The sequence below is a fragment of the Gavialis gangeticus genome, unplaced genomic scaffold, assembly GCF_001723915.1.
Source record: "Gavialis gangeticus isolate Ggan-Ray unplaced genomic scaffold, GavGan_comp1, whole genome shotgun sequence".
In the NCBI taxonomy this organism is placed as follows: domain Eukaryota; kingdom Metazoa; phylum Chordata; order Crocodylia; family Gavialidae; genus Gavialis; species Gavialis gangeticus.
Window position 1 is genome coordinate 10357345 of NW_017729024.1, and position 1328 is coordinate 10358672.

The following is a 1328-nucleotide window of genomic DNA, read 5'->3' on the forward strand; positions in this document are numbered from 1 at the left end:
ATGGGTGGTGGGCTGGGGTTTTTTTTGCTAAATTCTTTTATTTTTGTTTAAATTCTCACTTCAATTTTAATTCTTGAAGAACAGCTTCGACAACATATATCGCACTCATTATAAGAAGCAAAGGGTTATATCAAAAATTATTAGTATAGAATCACAGGAAACCTGGTTTGGAACCAGAAAAAAATACAAAACAGATATAGATACATAGACACAGGACATTTTTTTTTTTATAATTATTTGGAAAATGTTATTTTCCCCTAATTCTTGTTTCTTGTTTTTTCCTTTATGCGCATACGATGTTTTAAGTTTTACAAAAAAAAAAAAAGAACAAAAAAAAGAAAATAAAGACTAATATTTTACAAAATGAATAACAATGTTCGTGGTAAGTGTTTGCGTGTGGTTGTTTTTTTTGTGGGGTTTTTTTTTTTGTTTTGTTTTGTCTTTTTTCTACACAAGATTCAGTTCAACTTCAGTGTTTGTTTCTGTACAGAATATATCCACATCAGTCCACAATAAATCCTGGAAGATCCATTATTCTCCTTCTGGCTTGATTAAAATCCCCTCGGTCCTTTTAGTTATTTACGTTTATTCTTATGTCTGTCCTCAACATTTTCCACAGACACCAGGTCCTTCCTGTTCCTTTCACCCAGGGTGACAGAGCTGATCCTACGCGAGTCTTTATGCATGTATTTTTTTGTTCATTGTCTCTCTCTGTTTTTTTTGTGTCCTCTGTTCCCCCCTCTCTGCACCCCGACTGCTCGCGGGTCGTGTGTTCCTGTGGGTGCTGGTCCTCAGGGTCCCTATGGGGGTGGAGGCCGGGCTCTAGGAACACTGGATGGACATGTAAGGCCAGTTGAAGCTGCTCCCAGACAGTAACATATCTCTGATGAGGGTTTCAATGGGGGTTTTACCTACCAAGCGGACGAAGAAGAGCTGCTCGATGACTGAGGACGAGACGGTGCGCAGGGAAGGCAGCCGCAGGAGCAGCTTCCCGAAGCGGCTAGGCTGGTTGGGGTACTGGCTCCGCACGTACTCCTCCAGGGCGCACTGAGATTTCTCCTGCAGGCTCTCGATGTGGGCAGCATCTGACAGGCCACAGGCATCTGCCCGGGCGGCCACACGCCGGGGAAGGAGACAAGGGGGGCAAAGAGTTAGTGCCACAATGAGCGAGCCCCCTTCTCGGGGCTGAGCTGCACCTCCCCATGGCCCCTGCCCACCCCGGCAGGCAGCAGCCAGGCGATCGCCCGCTCCCAGGCAGAGAGACACGCACGCAAACCTCCCTTTGTGCTTCCTCCTTCACCTTGGAAATAAATAATGTAAAACGGGCT

The 1328-nt window shown here is 45.3% G+C and overlaps 1 protein-coding gene across 1 annotated transcript in view; it reads right to left on the reverse strand.

Moving 5' to 3' along the window:
* Window positions 1–313: 313 nt before the first annotated feature.
* The window catches only part of NR2F1 (nuclear receptor subfamily 2 group F member 1), a 12386-nt gene continuing 11371 nt past the window's right edge, over window positions 314–1328 (reverse strand). Inside the window, exon 3 of the mRNA XM_019518180.1 lies at window positions 314–1294. Coding sequence (XP_019373725.1) covers window positions 823–1294 — 472 coding nt within the window. The 3' untranslated portion in view covers window positions 314–822. The remainder of the gene's footprint in view (window positions 1295–1328) is intronic.